The sequence below is a fragment of the Giraffa tippelskirchi genome, chromosome 3 (assembly GCF_054371585.1).
Source record: "Giraffa tippelskirchi isolate mGirTip1 chromosome 3, T2T-mGirTip1v1.2.pri, whole genome shotgun sequence".
Classification (NCBI taxonomy): domain Eukaryota; kingdom Metazoa; phylum Chordata; class Mammalia; order Artiodactyla; family Giraffidae; genus Giraffa; species Giraffa tippelskirchi.
This window is the reverse complement of record NC_137277.1, coordinates 120,759,414-120,778,183: the sequence shown is the minus strand read 5'-3', so window position 1 is coordinate 120,778,183 and position 18,770 is coordinate 120,759,414. Positions and strand designations below refer to the sequence as shown.

Below are 18,770 nucleotides of genomic sequence, written 5' to 3'. Positions count from 1 at the left end.
TTTTTAAACATTTATTTAATGAAATCTGAAGCTAAATGTTAGCTTTTGCTAGTGGAGTATGGGAGTGTTTGTTATATTACTCAACTTTTCGGAATGTTTCTTTAATATTATCTTAAAGTAGTAATTGAAGTGTAAATGAAATGAGGGTAATTTTCTGCTGGTTTTTATAAGTGTTTCTGTCCTTATTTTGTAAGTAAAGAGATTTCCTTGCATTTCCAGAGGAAGTAATAATAACTAGAGTAATTTTGGTTTCAAAGGTTTCTTTACAGTTGAATACTTGTGAAGTAATTTGCAAATGACAACATACTCTATAAATGTCAAGGAGGTTTAATTACCTTGGCTTTTCTGTCTTTTTTTAAAAGCTAAATTAGCAGTATATGTCTGTTTTATTAAAAAGACATATCACCTTCTGTGAAAGAATTGAGTCTCATTTGTGTATAGACAATAATCTTTGGGGCTTTAGTTTATAAAGCAAATCTACCTGGGCTGAAAGGTAGTAATACTATAACTCCAGACAGGGTAAGCAGATCACATTTTATTATTCGTTTTCCTGTAGATAATGAAGTCGAGTAGCCTTGAGACTAAGGTCATGCAAGTGTATTTTGATACAGAATTCAGGATACAGATATTTCTGACAGATCATTTAGTGCTTAATCCACTATTTCAGAAAAAGAAGTAATCTCACTGATTATGTTAGACCAGGGCTCTTTGTGGTACGTTTTGTGATCACTCTTTTCAATAAAGGAGATAAGTTGGTAAAAATAATATTAAATATTGCTATTAAATTATAACATTAAAATAGTAAATATGTAATCATTAAAACATATGCCCTTCCTAATTCCAAGAATTAGAAGCTGTTTTCAGAATTACAAAAACCATGATTAACTCATCCAACTCCATGCAAATGCTTGTACTGTTGGAGTTTTACTCCTTCTTCTGGTCCAATAGGAAAAGTTAGTTCAGGGAAGATGAGAGTGACAACAGGTAAATGGTAAGGACCAAACCACTACTTCTGTAGACAGAGAACTGTATAGTGTGGGATCTTCATTATGAAGAGAAGAAGAAAATCAATTTTGAAAATTAAAGCTCTTTAAAAGTATGCAAAATTGAAAAACATTATTAAATCCATTTATTAGGGCTACCTTAACAAAATACCATAGACTGTAACTTAAACAACAGACTTTTATTTGGTCACAATTCTGGAGGGTGGATCAGGTGTCAGCAGGACTGATTTCTTCTAAGACCTCTCTCCTTGGCTTATAGAAGGTTCCATGTCTTCTCATACTCTTCCCTCTGTGTCTGTGTCCTAATCTCTTCCTATAAGGACGCCAGTCATACTGGATTAGGGCCTACCCTCATGACCACATTTTAACTTAATTACTGCTTTAAAGACTCTGTCTTCAAGTACAGTTACATTCTGAGGTATTGAAGGTTAGGACATGAATTTGTGTCACGACACAACTCAGCCAACTATGATTTCTGAAAAGTCAACACCTAGAAACTTGTTAATTAACAGCTTTCTGTTGTGTCATAAGTTTAAAAGAGGTTGTCCTTCCCTCCTTTCTCCCCACTGTACAATGATAATACATTATTATTTAGGTGGGAAATTTTCAACAAATATTCTTTCTATTTTCTCTCAATCCCAAGACCCCAAATATCTAATTGAAGTGAGTAATGGTAATGAGGTATACATTGCTTTTTTTCATTTTGAAGGGGATCATATGATCTGAATAGACTTTAAAAAATATTGTACCAAAAGTTTATATCATTGTGAAATTTGAGAACCATACTAACTCTGTGTGGTTTCATGAAGGATGCATGCATGCACGCTTGCTAAGTCGCTTCAGTCATGTCCGACTCTTTGCGACCCTATGGACTGTAGCATGCCATGCTCCTCTGTCCATGGGATTCTCCAGGCAAGAATACTGGAGTGGGTTACCATGCCCTCCTCTAGGGAATCTTCCCCACCCAGAGATCGAACCCATGTCTCTTATATCTCTTCCCAGTGCCACCTGGGAAGCCCCTTCAGGAAGGACATCTGTATTGAAATCTCACCATATTTTACTCATTGATCTGGCCAAATATAAACATATATTCTCCCCTGCACTATCTTCTATAATCTATTTCTTTATTAGCTCCCTTAATTTTCATTATTTTTCCAAGTCAGAAATTTGGAAACATTTTAATACTTGCCTCCTTTTAAATACATACAAAGTAACCATTGCCAAACTCATCTGTAGCTGTTGTTCCACCAGGTTTCATAGGCCCAGGTTTGAAAGTCAGTGTTTGAACAGAGTTTGAACCCTTTGTTTGATTTATATTCCTGTCAAAATTATGCTTTTCTTTCATCCAAAGTAATGGATGTCTTTGACTGAGCAAGGGAAATACTAACAAAACAAAATGAAAAAGAAAAGAATATCAATTAATACTTGAATTATTATTATCTTCCTACATGAATCTGACTTCCTCCACTTAAAATTATTTAATACTCAATTAAATCCAAAGTCCTTAGTCCATGACATAAAGCTTTTCCAGACATACTTTTTACAGAACTACATTCCTAATATTTATCCACTTTCCTCTTGGAATTTTATATGCCATAAATGTGTCCATTTATGGCTTTTACTTTCTCCCATTGGTGTGCTTATGAGTATTTGACCACCAGTTTTGTTGGTTGAAGGGTCAGAGTAGGGTAGGAGGCTTGATTTGTAGCATTTGCTGATTTCTATGGTGTATCTACTCTGACCATGGCTAATTTTAAGCTAGTTACATGAAATCAACTGGCTTGCAAAATTCCAAAAATTTTACAGTTGGTCCTCGTTGAATAGTATATCCAGTTCTAGCATACCACTGGTTCCCATGCCCACAAATTTTATCTCAAGCCTTCAAATATGCTACTTATTTGACTTAATGAGTCTTCTTTCTGTGCCTGAGAAGTTCGCATTAATTTTTTAAAATGCGTTTCCGATGTCCTTCTGTTTTAGAATTGCCCCCCTACCCCTACCCCCAGCTTTCCCCTGTGGTCTGTCACTGCCTCATTAGTTTTTCTCTTCATCATTGGAAATGATTTTATGTTGAGTTCACCACATTATCGTATCTTTTTATTTATTTATCTGTTTTCCAATTACATTGTTAGCATTTGAAAGCACTTCAGTTTTGCAGATGAGGAAATTGATGGGCAGAGCCTAACAATATGGGGAAACCTAATGCCGCATTTGTTTATTTTTAATAGACCAGTATGTACAGATTAATACTCAAAAGCTTACATTTACTTTTCTGTGACCTTACACAAATGATTCAGCCTTCCTGACCTTAAGTTTTCTCATCTACAAATGGACGTAATAATAGGTAACTCATGAGACCGTTGGAGGAAAATGCCTGTGAAGCACAGTGCTGTATGGGACACCAAGGAACCACTGAACAAAGAGTGACTGTAGGCTGTATCAGAAAGTGAAAGCACGTGAGAGAACCTCCATTATTTCCGAGGATGCTTTGGACAGGGTACAAGATAGACTCATCTTATATGTCTTGTGAGAGTGAAACATTGTAGCTTCACAGTTTCAGATGAAATCCAGTGTTCATTCTTAACATGTGAGACCTTCAATAGGTTTATCATGATGTCTGTAACATTAAATTTTTTTTTCTCTTACTTGAAAGCTTATCTTGAAAACCTGAAAAACCCAGGTTTCAGTTTTGTTTTTTTTTTAATCCAGACTAGGTACTTCATAATGTGATTGCACTCATTTAGCCCATGGTCTGCTGTTTTCTGTTTCTATTCCTTCAGCCTTTGCATGCAAGATTCCTTCCCTTTGACTGTCCAGTCCTGCATCATGCCGAAAGACTGTGAAACCACTGAGTGGTCCTCCTGGAGCCCCTGCTCTAAGACCTGTCATTCAGGGAGTCTCTCACCAGGATTTAGGAGCAGGAGCCGCGATGTGAAGCACGTTGCTCTTGGAGGTGGGAAGGTTTGCCCTGAACTTCTCGAGAAAGAAGCCTGCATTGTCGAAGGAGAGCTTCTGCACTCATGTCCCAGGTATTGTGCATTCTTTGGCATCAGTGTTCAGTTGTTGTATATAATCTGATTTTATGTGATATAGACATGTTACCAATCACTGTAGCCACGTCTCATACTCGCCGAGTCTTTGCTCAGTGCCAAGTTTCATATTAAGCAGTAGAATGCAGTGGGATAAGAGCGGAGGCTGCGTTGATTCCCTGGCCTCCAATCGTACTTCTGAGACCTTCCGGTTACGTGCATTTTGGCAAGTGAGTTAAATCTAGTGCTCAGTTTACTCTTCTACTAGCCGTACTCACTTCATCCAGCACCTGCCACATCATAAATATTTAATAACCATTAGTTATCATTACCTGATGTGCCAGACCTAATTTTTCTGATAACCTAAGAAGTCATTCATCAGCATCTTCATTTTGTAAATAAGGCCACTGATGCTCAGAGGGATTAAACAACTTCTGAGGTTGCATAGTTAATGAATGACAGCCCCCTGATTCTAATGACACTCTTTCTCTGAAATTCACTGCCACCCTGGGGCACTGTTTCTATTTCAGGTCCCTAGGGAAATGGAAAATGTTGGGAAAGAGTTGACAGAAATTAATAGCTAAATTGAAGACCTTGATATTGGTTATATTTTGCCTGATTGTGTCACCTTTGGTGAAGACCAGAGTGTATTTTCATCTGGTTGTTGGCTTACAATGGACTCAATCTGATAATGATAGAAGTTGTGCAAAAGTCGGTTGGGGATGAATTTGTGATAATTCCTGCTTCACAGCTGCCCTGAACTATATCTTAAGTCTGTAGCTATATTAGATAGGTCTTTCCTAGTTTCTTATTGTCTCTAAGATTTGAGACCATTTCCTCAGTGAAACAGTGAAGCAAAACATAACTTACTGTAGAAATTAATCACCTGGGATATGTGAAGTGTAAGCAGGTTACAAACTCACCTGGTGTTGTTGAATGACCTGGATATTCCTTATACTTGAAAGAATGCATGTAAGAGGTGGGCAGAGGTTGGGGAGTGGGGGAAGCTGAGCAAGTTTCTCTTTTCACGTTCTTAGTCACTCACTTCCTCCACTTCACCATAGATATCTGGGTTGATTCAACATACTCCTTACATATTGATTGTTCATTTTTTAGTAAGATGACTACTTAGATTTACATAATTTCTTGCCTGAAAAAACAAAGAAAGCAGATGTAGTTCCTGATTCTTGACAAGTTAACCTACTGTCACAGAATCCTTCCTAATTGTATTGGGTATGTGTTCAATCTTTCAAGACACTAATTTGGGGCAAAGCATGAGATTGGAAATAAAACCTGAGATCTCTGTCCTTTTTGAACTTAGATAGACCTTGGGTTAAAATTGCATCACCACTATTTATTAGCTGTATATGTTTGAAAAAGCTATACAACTTCTTTAAGACATTCCCCTCTTCAATAACATGTGTCTAAATATGCTGCCTGTGTTGGAGGTTGAAGAGCTGCAGACTAACACTATCTATCCCGCTCAACACGTAGGAGGCACTACAGGTGTACTAATTCTTATTGTTGTTATTTTCAGGTGGGTTCATTTCCACCAGTAAGAGAATCTCCTCTTGGAAGGCATATTGTTTGCTCAGTCATCTCTGACTCTGCGACCCCATGTACTGCAGCATGCCAACCTTCCCTGTCCATCACCAGCTCCTGGAGCTTGCTCAGACTCATTCCATCCAACCATCTCATCCTCTGTCGTCCCCTTCTCCTCCTGCCTTTAATCTTTCCCAGCATCAGGGTCTTTTCCAATAAGTCAGTTCTTTGCATCAGGTGGCTGAAGTATTGGAGCTTCAGCTTCAGCATCAGTCCTTCCAATGAATATTCAGGACTGATTTCCTTTAGGATTGACTGGTTTGATCTCCTTGCAGTCCAAGGGACTCTCAACAGTCTTCACCAATACCATAGTTCAAAAGCATCAATTCTTCGGCACTCAGCTTTATAGTCCAGCTCTCACATCTATACATGACTACTGGAAAAACAATAGCTTTCACTAGATGAACCTTTGTCAGCAGAGTAATATCTCTGCTTTTTAATATGCTGTCTAGGTTGGTCATAGCTTTTTTTCCAAGGAGCAAGTGTCTTTTAATTTCATGGCTGCAGTCACTATCTGCAGTGATTTTGGAGATCAAGAAAAGAAAGCCTGCCACTGTTTCCATTGTTTCCTCATCTATTTGCCGTGAAGTGATGGGACCAGATGCTATGATCTTGGTTTTCTGAATGTTGAGTTTTCAGCCAGCTTTTTCATCCTTCTCTTTCACTTTTATCAGGAGGCTCTTCAGTTGCTCTTCACTTTCTACCATAAGGGTGGTATCATCTGCATATCTGAGGTTATTGATATTTCTCCTGGCAATCTTGATTCCAGTTTGTGTGTCATTCAGGCCAGCATTTCTCATGATATACTTAAATAAGCAGGGTGACAATATACAGCCTTGATGTATTTTTCCCAATTTGAAACCAGTCCATTCATTGTTCCATGTCTGGTTCTGACTGTTGCTTCTTGACCTGCATACAGATTTCTCAGGAGGCAGGTAAGGTGGTCTGGTATTTTCATCTCTATAAGAATTTTCCAGTTTGTTGTGATCCACACAGTCAAAGGCTTTGGCATAGTCAGTGAAGCAGAGTAGATGTTTTTCTGGAACTCTCTTGCTTTTCCTATGATTCAACAGATATTGGCAATTTGTTCTCTGGTTTCTCTGCTTTTTCTAAATCCAGCCTGAATATCTGGAAATTCTTGGTTCACATACTGTTGAAGCCTCAACTTGGAGAATTTTGAGCATTACTTTGCTAGCGCGTGAGATGAGTGTAATTGTGTGGTACTTTGAACATTCTTTGGCATGTTATCAATTCTATAATAACTTAATAGAATAGAAAGTTATTCTTCTGGGTGATTTGAAGATTTTTTTTTTCCCTATGGAGGGCTAGTTTAGGAAGATTCTCAATGTTAGGCTGCCAGGAATAGAATCTGAGTTAAATGATAACTTCACATGTGTACTTTTTTCCTTCATCCTTTTCAAGGCATGGCTGATGACCTTTCCTGATAATTTCAAGTTTTTTGCTTTATAAATATCCCTCCATTTTTCACTTTTCTTTGTCAATAACTATGCAATTCTCTTGTAAGTAAGAGCGGTACCTCCCTGAAGATGTTAAAGAAGTTGAGTTGTATCAACTTTTGTTAAGAATGACTGCCTTTTATTGAGTATATGCTTTAGGTCAATAATTTTACCAGAGATATTATAAAGATTATTTAGAATAATATGAAGTTTATCATCTAAATGGGACATATTTAAGAGTAAAAGTGATGTAAATTGGTATTCTCTCTTCGATTCAAGTTGAAGTCCATTTGGCTTCAAGGTCAGTGATCTTTTCAATACCTCACACTGACTCTCATGTTAGTGAAGACATATACCCAGATGAGGGTATAGATACACATATTTGTGCATTCATACGTGTTGTTTTTCCCAACAAAATACCATGGAGTGGTAATACTTCAAGATGTTCAGCTCAGTTCAGTTCAGTCACCCAGTTGTGTCCGAATCTTTGCAACTCCATGGACTGCAGCATGCCAGGCTTCCCTGTCCATCAGCAACTCCCAGAAACTACTCAAACTCATGTCCATCGAGTTGGTGATGCCATCCAACCATCTCATCCTCTGTCGTCCCCTTCTCCTCCTGCCTTCGATCTTTCCCAGCATCAGGGTCTTTTCCAATGGGTCAGTTCTTCGCATCAGGTGTCCAAAGTACTGGAGCTTCAACTTCAGCAACAGTCCTTCCAATGAATATTCAGGACTAATTTCCTTTAGAATGGAATGATTGGATCACCTTGCAGTCCAAGGGACTCTCAAGAGTCTTCTCCAAGACCACAGTTCAAAAGAATCAATGCTTCGGTGCTCAGCTTTCTTTATAGTCCAACTCTTATATCCATACATGACTACTGGAAAAAGCATAGCTTTGACTAGACGGACCTTTGTTGGCAAAGTAATGTCTCTGCTTTTTAATATGTTGTCTAGGTTAGTCATAGCTTAGTCTTCTAAGTAGCAAGCATCTTTTAATTTCATGGCTGCAGTCACCATCTGCAGTGATTTTGGAGCCCAAGAAAACAAAATCTCTCACTGTTTCCATTGTTTCCCCATCTATTTGCCATGAAATGATGGGACCGGATGCCATGATCTTAGTTTTCTGTATGTTGAGTTTTAAGCCAACTTTTTCACTCTCCTCTTTCACTGTCATCAAGAGGCTTTTTAGTTCTTCTTCACTTTCTGCCATAAGGGTGGTGTCATCTGAGGTTATTGATATTTCTCCCGGCAATCTTGATTCCAGCTTGTGCTTCATCCAGCCTGGCATTTCACATAATATACTCTGCATATAAGATTTACCCAAGATTAATTTCTACTTTGAGCTTCATTTGATTGAAACCTCACTTTGGAAAACAGGTCCTGACAAAAAGTTCATTGGAGGTTAGCCTGGGCCTCTAGATCTGCTGTATAGAAATGTTACTGAGTATGACATTTTCTAAAAACCTTCTCAAATAGAGAATTTGTAGGACATAGGATTCTTAGAAAATTCACTGAATACCAACCAGTTTTTTCTAGGGAGAATGTTGTGTTTACTAATGATTCTAGTTGGTGCTGGGAAGGAGCACACTTAAATACAACAGCAAAATTAACATTGGCTGACATTCTTATTTGTCTGAGATTTGAGCTGTGGCCTCTATCTCAGGAAGGCATAAAGACTGTGTGTTAACTTTTGTTTCTAGTTTGACAGCAGTGATTAAAATTCATCGTGAACAAGGGAAATAGAAACAAGAATCTCTTAGGGATCAAAAATGTCCATTTCTCCTTTCCCAGAATTCATGAGTACTTCATATGTATCAAGAAATTTAATTCACTATCCTTCTCCTTAGTAGGAAAATGTCCTCTCTTGGAATGTCATTTGGTTTTACCCTTCTACCATCTTTGCTGTAGGAGATGTTTTCCATTATTCGGTAAAAATACTATAAACTCTTGCCATGTGCCAAGCACTACATTAAATGTTTGGGATACCTCAGAAAATAGATTGGACAAAGTTCCCTTCCTCTTATGGGACCTAAATTTTACTGAAGATATACTAAATAAACGTAATAAATAAAATAAACTATATATTTTGTGTATGAAAAATAGAAAAAAATGAATCATTAGAACAGGGCAATGATAGAGACTTCTGGAATGCTGTAATGGGGGTCAGCTCAGGTTATAGAATTAAAGAGCATCATTAGAGACGCTTCATTTGAACAAGCAGTATCAGGGACTGGGGTTGGAGGAGCACTTGAAGGAAGTGAGGAAATTAGCCTTTCAGTTAATTAGAGGAAGAATATATATTCCAAGAGACAGGCAATGGCTCCCCACTCCAGTACTCTTGCCTGGAAAATCCCATGGACAGAGGAGCCTGGTAGGCTACAGTCCATGGGGTCGCTAAGAGTCGGACACGACTGAGCGACTTCACTTTCAATTTTCCCTTTCATGCATTGGAGAAGGAAATGGCAACACACTCCAGTGTTCTTGCCTGGAGAATCCCAGGGACAGCGGAGCCTAGTGGGCTGCCGTCTATGGGGTCGCACAGAGTAGGACACGACTGAGGCGACTTAGCAGCAGCAGCATATATTCCAAGAAGAGATGAGCTAGAGATGTGCTTACTTCCTACTTCCTCCAATAATAATACTGTTCACAATGGTTTTTAGTTGTGTAGTTCGGAGGCTACTCTTTTCACTAGCTAGACTCCTCTGATCAACATTTTCACTTGAATACTCTGAGTGCCAGTCCCTAAGGCGTGATTCCATGAAAGCAACTGTGACCAAGAAGAGCCCCTGCTAGAAAACCGCCCCGACTCTGAACACTTTGGAGATTCCTCAAGGCATCTAGCATAAGTTAACCTGAAAGACTGAGGCCAGCCTGTGTTAAGCTAACTTGGGAAATTTTAGAACTACAGTTGATACTTGAACAACCAGGGTTTGAAATGCACAGGTCCTCTAAGACACAGATTTTTTGCAATACTAAAAAATAGAGCACTACACAATCTGAGGTTACTTGATTCCATGGATATAGAACCTTGGATACAAAGGGTAGACTAACAGAGCAAATTTTCTGACCATGTGGAACATCATCACCCCTAACCTCTTATAGTTGTTCAAGAGTCAACTATATAAGGGAGTTAGCATTGTATAGCCTTAAGCTCTTTGTGAGAGAAAGAGCTTAAGGCTACTTTCACAGAGTCATACACAACCGAGCAACTAACACACACACACACGTATACACATGTATAGCCTTCAGTTTGTTTTCAAAAGGATGCTATTTTCCCATCTATTTGCCATGAAGAGATGGGACCAGATGCCATGACCTTCATTTTTTGAATGTTGAGTTTTAAGGTAGCTTTTTCACTCTCCTCTTTCACTTTCATCAAGAGGCTCTTTAGCTTCTCTTCGCTTTCTGCCATAAAGATGATGCCATCTGCATATCTGAGGTTATTGATATTTCTCCCTGCAATCTTGATTCTAGTTTGTGCTTCATCCAGCCCAGCGTTTCTCATGATGTACTCTGCATATAAGTTAAATAAGCATGGTGACAATATACAGCCTTGACGTACTTCTTTCCCAATTTTGAACCTCTGGTTACTGGATAACATAAGAAAAGGCAGAGAATACAGACAACTGGGACATGACCTGATGCTATAACAGCTATGACTCCAGACCCTCTGTACTTAAGCAGAGATCCTGTTCTGGCTGAACACACTGTAACAAACAAGAATGCTGAAAAAAGTCAGCATCTTTCTTGAAATTGACACCTTGGATGACCTGCCAGCAACTTCCACAATCTCCCCAGGAGACAACAGCTTTCACACCGAAATGACTGTTGCATTTCTTAAATGTTTATTTAACATTTAAAATTTAATATAAGTATAAGACAGTGTTGTTAAAAGATAACAGTGACCAGTATAGAGTAAAACTTTTAAGATCTCTAGGCAGACACTGTATGGCTGATATTTTACATAGAGTGTGTGATATTACTGCCCAGAAAAATTAATTTCCTAAACATTGCTTCAACACTCTGGTCTAACACTGAAAAATATCTGGCCTCATAAACTGTCTCTCCTTACCTCTAGTATGTGTTAATTTATTTCTGTTTTGGGTGAACTAGAGATTCTTTGCAAAAGGTCTGTCTGTGCAGACTCTAACTGAGAGGTCTTTGTGAGTCTTCTACCCACTTTGATGTGCTTATAAAACAACCTGCTGTGGCCAGGTTGTTTCTTCCTATTTTCTCTTTAAGGCATTGAACCTGATTTTATGTTTTCTAGATAAAGTTATTTTTCCTTGAGAAAACTTTGGGGATAGGTTGATGACTTTTTTTTTTTAAATGAGTGTTAAAGCCAAGTAATGGTGCCAAGAGAAGGGATGGTGGATAAAAGTTGGCTTAGTATTTGGCTTCCTTTGCCCGTTGGAATGAAGTGAGTGTTAGAAGAGGGATATTGTGTCTCGAAGCGATGTTTGTTCAACACCTGCTTAGCCTGTCACTGTGCTGTTTGGTGGAGGACTCAGGAAATTTCAGTCTGTCTTAGTTCATTCATTTTAAGAATCTTGTATAATACTCTCATTAAAAACTAGAGCATCTCAAACCTTATAACCATGTTCCTTAAGAGTGTTTAATAGTTGGTAATATTCCCATAACTCATCCCAAACATATGGATTTTTTGTTAGTTTATTTTTATGCCTCCTCTACTTCAGAGTGGGTAGCATCTATAAAAGTGCCTGGCTTAGAGTAAATGCTCAGCAGACAGTGGATAGATCATCAGATGTAGGGACGTTCCAAAACAATTTTATGCACAGGGTGCTTTATTCCATGCTGATACTTAATATAACGTGTGTGAAGAATTCAAGTCACTTCGTATAACAGGCATCTAAAATTGGCTTCATAAAGACTATTCAATATGGACACCTACCCAGGGAGGGAATGAACACACAGAACTTGATGTAAAGTGGTCCCCAGTGGCTGCCTTGCTTTTGCTAAGTGTGTCTGGATTTCCAGAAAAGAAGCTTCTGTCATCATTGGTTATAAGAATAGTTTCAAGAAGGGTGTGAAGTGAGATCACAATTAGTTAGTGTTAGTCGCTCCAACTAACGTGTCCGAGAGTCATGTCCAACTCTTTGCGTCCCCTTAGACTGTAGCCCACCAGGCTGCTCCATGGGATTTCCCAGGCAAGAATACAGGAGTGAGTTGCCATTCCCTTCTCCAGAGGATCTTCCCAGCCCAGTGATTGAAACTGGGTCTCCCATAGTGCAGGTGGATTCTTCATTTGTAAAAGTTTGACTTCTAGGAAAGAATGGCACACACATTACCTACCAAATCTACTGATCTTTTCCCATTGATTGTCTACCATAGTCCCTAACACCTTGCACATAATAGAAGCTCAATAAATGGTGGTTAAATGAATCAATGAGTTCTTTAAGGAAGCTTTTAAAAATTGTTTTAATTAAGCAGCTTTTCTGCAGCACTTGAGGAGTAAAGGAGTCATGACCTGGAACCCTCAGGAGAATCTGTTTGGGAAAGAAATAGAAGTTTCAAAGAATCTGTAAATTGTTTCAGCAGAAGGAGATTGATGCCTTTTTATTGAGTCCATCTTTTATTGGTGTATATTTTTTCATGAGTCCCTGTTGTGCTACTTTCAGTTCTCCTGGTTGGAAGATTTGTTCCCGTTAGTGTAAGAAAGTTAACGCATTGCTAAGTGCTGTGCGTAGTGATAGAAATCTATTAATAATGCATACATGCAGTTTGACTGGTAAAGCCATCTGCCGAAGAGCAAAGAGCTTTGCACTTGAGAGTAACTTACCATAATCAATAGTCCCACTCTATTCAATAAAAAATTACTAGAGCGTAAAACACATAAAGCTCGATCAGTTCTCTTTATTTTGGTCGCCTGTTCAGCAAAAAATGGCAACTTAATTCTTTTCTAAATGCATTTACAATTTTAAAAGGACAACAGACATTATCGTAAATTAGTCATGCTGCAGTACACTGATTTTTAATATACGCACATTTAATTTGAATACATTGCACTAGAGTTTCAATTCCAAGAGTGTTTGCAAAGCTATATGTGCTTAGTCAAAACATGACCATTCACTAACGCAATTATTCTTTCAGTCATTGTTAGATCACTGAAGATTCTATTCCATGTTGCTTTGCTTTAGATCTAAGCCTTTAGAAAGAGAAAAGAAATCCACACTTTGTAAGCAATTCTAAGCCTTCTGAAAGTGACAAAGCATGCATTCTAAAGGGCAAGGGTTGCTATAAAACTCTGATGGTCCTGCCATACTATTGCTATTAAAATCAGTTTATATCACCTTAGTAGGATGAAAGTCTTTTTAAAATAGTCACTAAAAGTAACTACTTTTCTAATTTGACTTCGCTAATTTAGAATGTCTCTATTCCTTTCTTCAGAGCAATGCATTCATTCATTACCCCTTCTAACCTTTCCCCATAAATTTGGAGAATAGTTTTGAGTACAGGATTCCTAGGGTTAGACAACAGTATTTTCAGGAAGACAAGCTGGCTACCCAGGGGATGAGATTTCCAGGCCTTGAGAAGCTTTTCCTAATCCAGAAATTGTCTCTTCTATTTCTTTGTGGAAATATGTATTCCCACCATTAGAGATTTCTTTCTTTGGTTTAATCTTGGTTTCTTCTTGTAAATTGCATATTCCTGTTCAGAATGATGAAATATTTAATAATAACTCTTAATATGTGGAGCTTCCCAGGTGGCACAGTTGGTAAAGAATTCGCCTGTCAATGCAGGAGATGCAAGAGATCGGAGTTCAATCCCTGGGTCGGGAAGATCCTCTGGGGTAGGAAATGGCAACCCACTCCAGTATTCTTGCCTGGGAAATTCCATGAGAAGAGGAGCCAGGCAGGCTACAGTCCATGTGGTGGCAAAGAGTTGGACATTACTGAGCAAGCACACATATGTAACTTAATATGTATCCCATGAATATATTTATTGACCATTTCCTAAGAGTAGACTTAAATTATGGGGGGCATATAAAGAAATTGGCCAGTGAGTTCCAGGTATGGGTGACAGAAAGGCTTCAGTTGGGGCACTCACAGTGAATATGATGGGAAGTGATCAGACTCTGGATATTCTGTGAAGGAGGAGACAGCCTTCTGATGATTAGATTTGGTTGGGAGAGGACTTCCCCAATGGCTCAGCGGGTAAAGAATCTGCCTTCAAAGCAGGAGACACTTTGCTTCAGAAAGCAGAGTGTAGAAGTGAAATTTAGGTTTTATTCATTTACCTGATATCTGCGTTCTTGTCCCCTTTCCTGGGCTGTTTCAGGTAAGAATTCAGTGCCAAGAAATTGTGCTACTAGTCCTTGGGGCAAAGCAATTTGGAATCATTCTTTTTTATTTATTTATTTTATGTGGCTACACCTGGTCACACTTGTGGCATACAGAATCTTTGGTCGTGGCATACAAGCTCTTAGTTGGAGCATGAGGAAGCTAGTTCCCTAAACAGGGATTGTAATTGGGACCCCTGCATTGGGAGTACAAATGTTTAGCCACTGGACCACCAGGCAAGTTCCTGGAATTATTCCCCACTCCTCTCTTTCTCTCCCACTTGTGCTTAGTTGCTCAGTCGTGTCCAAATCTTTCCGACCCCATGGACTGTAGCCCGCCAGACTCCTCTGTCCTTGGAATTTTTCAGGCAAGAATATTGGAGCAGGTTACCATCTCCTTCTCCAGGGGATCTTCCTGATCCAGGAATTGGACCTGCATCTCCTGTGTCTCCTGCTTTGAAGGCAGATTCTTTACCTGCTAAGCCATTGGGGAAGTCCTCTCCCACCCACATCTAATCGTCAGAAGGCTGTCTCCACCTTCACGGAATATCCAGAGTCTGATCACTTCCCATCATATTCACTGTGAGTGCCCCAACTGAAGCCTTAGCAACAAGTTTCCTAGAGGAACAAAGGCCTCCAAATTTATCCCCCTTCTTCCACTCCCCTGTAGTATGTCCTTCAGTCAGTGGCCAGGATGACTCTTTCACCCTCCTCAAAACTTGACAATGACTTCCTAGCACGTTGGAATAACACTCATAGTCCTCCCTCCGTAGCCTGGCCCCTGCCTGCCTCTCCCTCTTTCTCCCTCCTACCTTGACCTGCTTGTTCCAACCACACTGGCTTCTGAGCTTTCCTACAAAGTGCAAAGCACTTCCTTCCCTGGGACCTTTGAACATACTCTCCTCTAGAATGCTCCTTGTCCACCTCTTCTTGTGCCCACTGCTTTATTTTATTCAGCATTCTGAAGGCTTTCCTGGTCACAGCATTGAACTAGCTCTGCTCATCCATCTCTCTCTGATGGACATGCTATCTGATGCCGTCTTCTGTTTTGGTTCATTTCTGTCTGTCTACCCCACTAGAAGGTCATCTCTTCAAGGTCAGGGGCTTTGTCTTGATCATTGTTATGCATTTCTATTGTCTGAATCCAGACTTGACATATAATTAGAGTTCAAGAATTACTTCTTAAAAGAAAAAAGGAATAAACGCATGGTTGAGTAAGTGATTTGCTTATTATCAGGCAGGCTTATTTCTGTTCCTAAGGAGTCCTGCTTTTAATTCCTTTCTGCCATCCATCTTGCATATGTACTTTAGCATTGACTGAAATATTCTTACACAAGTTGTTTCCCTTTGGTATTCAGTATATAAGTGGCTGACAGCGTGACGTCTCACTAATGGTGAGGTCATTGGAATCATTTTCACATAAAAGGTTGATGGCAGGTTTCCCTAACACTCACAATAACCAGGAAGCAAAATGGTGAGTTTTATTTCAGGGCCTTGAAAAGGCATTAGTCTTCAAAACATTGTCATTTCAACGTTTTATGGAAACTTGAATTTTTACAGTTAGATACATTTATTTGGTTTATATTTTATTTTTCTTTTTAAGTTGTTCTTATCTCCTGAAAATGCTAAAATTTGACCCTATGTGACCACAGTGTTCGAATTCTAATGGCGTGCTGCAGTCCATGGGGTCGCAAAGAGTCAGACATGACTGAGAGACTGAACTAAACTGAACTGATGATATTCTCAACAAGTCTCTTTATAGACTTGTTGGGAAGACTACATGAAGTTATACACCTAGATTTGTTAATGTGGTGCCTATAACAGACTTAGCATGCAGAAAACTTTGTTATTATTGCTTGGGGTATATGTCATGATATCCTAGAAGCCTTAATAAATGAATGCCTTGTCTCTCCTGTTCAGTCAGGCCATGTGACAAGACAAATGGATCCATTCATGAGGAGCTGCATTCATGAAGGGCTATGAGGATCGACTGATTGGTTTCATGTCATGGCTGTTTACTTTACTTGAGGCATTTGTACAGTTGGTTTCAAAGTGTTCTTTATTGACAAGAGGCAGGATTTTGGCCTTTGAGACCCCTCCTGTTTCTCTCTTTAGCAGAAGGACAAAGTAAGGCTTGAAAGGCAGCAGAGTTGGGAGAGAGAGGGTGGAAAGGCCTGGTCTTTGATGGGGACTTGGATGTTAAAGAGAATGTCCCTGGCAGTCAGGAAGCCAAATTGTCCAGAGGCTGGGGGGCTATTCCTGTCACAGCTTCTGAGGGAGATAGGAGGCAACATTTAGCTGAGAAGACTCCTTTGATTTCTTATTCTGTCAGATCCTAGAGACACTTTCCCAGGTTGGATGAGTTCAGAATGTTCAGTTTTCCTTGCTTCTAGGTGATTTGTGACTGAACATACTGCATTTGAAAAAAAAAATAAAAATAAAAAAGCAAAGACTATGAAAAGACCGGCGTGTTAAAAAGGAATATAGAAGTCCTTCACTGGTGTGCTTTTTCCTTTGCCTCTTGCTAGATTGGTATTTTCTCTGAGGTAGTAAGCAATAGCAATCATGATAAATATCTTCTATTTATTTTTTTTTTTTTTTTCTTTAGAGAATTTGTTGTTTGCCAGTGAATGGAATTTGGGTGTTTTTGGTTAAAGAGCTACCAACAGGGTTTTTGTGACTTTCTAGAAAACCATAGTTATTAAACTTTTCTTTTCATTTATCTCTAAAATGACTTCCAAAATTCCTCCATTGCTAATTCTTACAGGGTCATGATAAATTAATTTAAAAAACAGTTTATGCAGCATGGCCCATTCCTTTCAAACAAGTGAACAAATTGCTATGACTTGCTATGATTCTAAATGCTCTAAGTTTCTTTTATGCTCTTTACTGAATTTTGATTCTTGGAGGTAAGACTATGGCCTTCCTAGATCCCTAATATTAACTTCTAATAAAATCAGTTAAGTTCTCATAAGTACAATGTTGGGTGTGTGTGTGTGTGTGTTTTCTATGTCAGCAGGAGACAAAAAAAAAAACAAGTGTAGAAGGACATAAAAAAGGGAATTAACATTTGTTGAACATTTTTTATGTGCTTTGATCCACATTCGGTGTTATTACCCTTATTTTACAGCTAGGAAAATAGAACTGAGCCAAAGTCACATGACTAGTAAGTGGAAAGGCTCAGATTCAAACCATGTCTGTTTGATTCCAAAGCATGCTTGTTGTCCACACCTTACTGTACCTTTCCCCCACCTTATTTGCTCACTGTATCATAGGAGCCTTAGGGTAGGATTGCATCTGACCTCCTTAATAGCTAGAGAGCTCTTTTAGGGAATCAGTAGGGGGAGAGGATTTGAAATGAGAATGTGATAACTGTCCAACTAACCCACCCCTACCATACTGTGCCTTGCCTTAGAGTCCAGAGACAAGAGAATTTACCTGTGCTCTGAGACTGAGAGACACCAGAGACAAGCCTTCCGCCTGAGTGACCACAGAGTCTAGGTGACCCCTCTGTCTAGTGAGGAGAAAGAGCTTTGGATCATCACCTCTGGAGAAGGACCATCTCTGGAAAGACTTAGACTTTTCTCAATCTTTCATGCCCAGGAATTAGAAACATATTATTGTCTATATTAACCTAGTATAAGCAGGACTTAGCTCTATACTTCAGACTCTTGTCCAGCTCTCTGACTGATTTTCACTTGGAAAACCCTGTGAAAATGAAGTAGTGAGACAAAGGGAGCAGAGAATCCTGTTACAACAAATCCCACAGGATTATCCAAATTCTTTTACTACAATGGGCTTTTCACAGGTCTGATGTTCCTCAGCTTTCAAGCTTTTTAGAATGACAACCCTCATTGTCAAGGGCTCTGCTCACTCTTAGGTATTTTGGAGATTTGCTTCCTGATTTTGATGTCTGTTACTTGATTTCGGTTTTACTCTAGTTTCTATAAGGCCAGGGCCTTGGTGAGGTATGTTTATTTTTTAGTGCTATTTTTTTGTTTGAGCAATCCCCAAACTGAGAAATTTTTCCTAAAATATGAAATGAGACAGCAGATATGAGAATGTTCTTAGGTTTGGTTTGTTACTCCAGTAACTAATGAATCTGCTGCTATTTATGTGAATTCAGTAGGGTTATATTAATGCCATGTGCTTGAGGAATGCTCTCATAAACCACAAAAGGAGATTCTTTCTGAAATCATTCTCTAGGTATGAATGTAGTATTATTATCATTGTTTTACTTTCTGTAAGTTGTGTAGAAACTTCATTATGTCTCCCCCCTTATTTGTGTGTGCATGTACATGTCTATCACTGTGTATCTCAATCAGTTGTAAACCAGGAAGACATATTCTAAATCAGTATAACAATGGCATGTCTGT

At 38.9% G+C, this 18,770-nt stretch overlaps 1 protein-coding gene across 6 annotated transcripts in view; it reads left to right on the top strand.

Annotated features, from left to right (window-relative positions):
* Positions 1-18,770, top strand: part of THSD7B (thrombospondin type 1 domain containing 7B) — a 1,641,422-nt gene that overhangs the window by 996,505 nt on the left and 626,147 nt on the right. For all 6 annotated transcript variants that reach the window (XR_014079260.1, XM_081579094.1, XM_081579097.1 and 3 more), the window contains one exon: positions 3,785-4,033. Coding sequence is in view for 5 of the 6 variants with exons in the window: in XM_081579094.1 (XP_081435220.1) it covers positions 3,785-4,033 (249 nt within the window). In the remaining variant the exon portion in view is untranslated. The remainder of the gene's footprint in view (positions 1-3,784; positions 4,034-18,770) is intronic.